This window comes from Cyprinodon variegatus, unplaced genomic scaffold (assembly GCF_000732505.1).
Source record: "Cyprinodon variegatus isolate N-32 unplaced genomic scaffold, C_variegatus-1.0 Scaffold583, whole genome shotgun sequence".
NCBI classification, from domain to species: domain Eukaryota; kingdom Metazoa; phylum Chordata; class Actinopteri; order Cyprinodontiformes; family Cyprinodontidae; genus Cyprinodon; species Cyprinodon variegatus.
The window spans coordinates 125,536-126,621 of NW_015151036.1; the positions used below are offsets into that span (position 1 = coordinate 125,536).

At 37.5% G+C, this 1,086-nt stretch overlaps 1 protein-coding gene across 1 annotated transcript in view; it reads right to left on the reverse strand.

Annotated features, from left to right (window-relative positions):
* The window catches only part of orc5 (origin recognition complex subunit 5), a 33,556-nt gene extending 32,941 nt beyond the window's left edge, over positions 1-615 (reverse strand). Inside the window, exon 1 of the mRNA XM_015392273.1 lies at positions 180-615. Within this exon, the coding sequence (XP_015247759.1) occupies positions 180-293 (114 nt within the window). The 5' untranslated portion in view covers positions 294-615. The remainder of the gene's footprint in view (positions 1-179) is intronic.
* Positions 616-1,086: the final 471 nt, after the last annotated feature.

Genomic DNA, 1,086 nt, shown 5'->3' on the forward strand with positions numbered 1-1,086 from the left:
AGTTATGTCTCACTGTATAATTTAATTTTTACTTACATTTATTTGTTGACTGTATTTTTGTTGGCAATTAATTGTATGCTTATATATTTATTGAGCATTTATTTATTTCTGTATTTATTTTTAAATATGGCAGAGTTGGTCCTCCATAGAGGTGACACCGGCCGGGCTAAAGCTCCTACCTGTCCCATGAGTGACAGCAGCATCCCAGCCTGGAGCTCTCTGCAGGGCAGCTGCTCTGACACTCTCCGCAGAGACTCCTCATCGTATCCTGGTTGGTCTAACAGCCCCGCCATTCCTCTCCGTTCACCCCCGCTTGTAAACAGGAAACTCAAACGATGTGGAAAATACAAAAAGGTCCAACGAGAACCATGGGTTAGCTTAGCTAGGAGAAACGCATCCCTCTTAGAAGAGAAGCGGCCACAAGTTAGAACACGGCGTAACTCAATCGACCGTTAACGTTAAACATTAGCTTAAAACGCAAAAAGGTGCAGCGGAAATCCCAATGAGTTAAATATAATTCAATTAACGGAATAAAGTATTAATTAAACCGGTTAAAACCGGCACTAAACCAGAAACAAAACTCGCAGGAGATTCCCGCGCTACAGAAACGCGTCAAACGTCACATTCTCCAGCGAGCCAATCACGTTAGAGTAGGGGTTTCTGGGTAGTGTAGTTTCCCAGTTGAAGTCACTTCCTGTTCTTCTTCTTCTTGAAGGTTTTTTTTTTTTTTTTTTTTTACAACTTTGGGGTTTTAATAGCCTTTTGTGAAACATTTCTGATGAGAGAGGGCTAAAATATAACGAGCTGCTTAACTGTTTTTTTTGTGTTAAATTATTGTTCAATAAACTTTAAAATTTAAAAGAATTTAATGAAATAATTCTTCTTTTCTATTATGGCGGATCGCAAGGAACTTTAAGGTGCATACCGCCACCTACTGTACATGAGTGTGTAGCAACATTACATCAAATTTCTATTTGATGTAAAGTACCGGTATTTTCAATTTTTTTAATTTTGTATTCTGTAGATAAATAAATAATTCTTCCCTTCTGTAAATATCCTTTATATTCATTTCACAATATTCCTTTA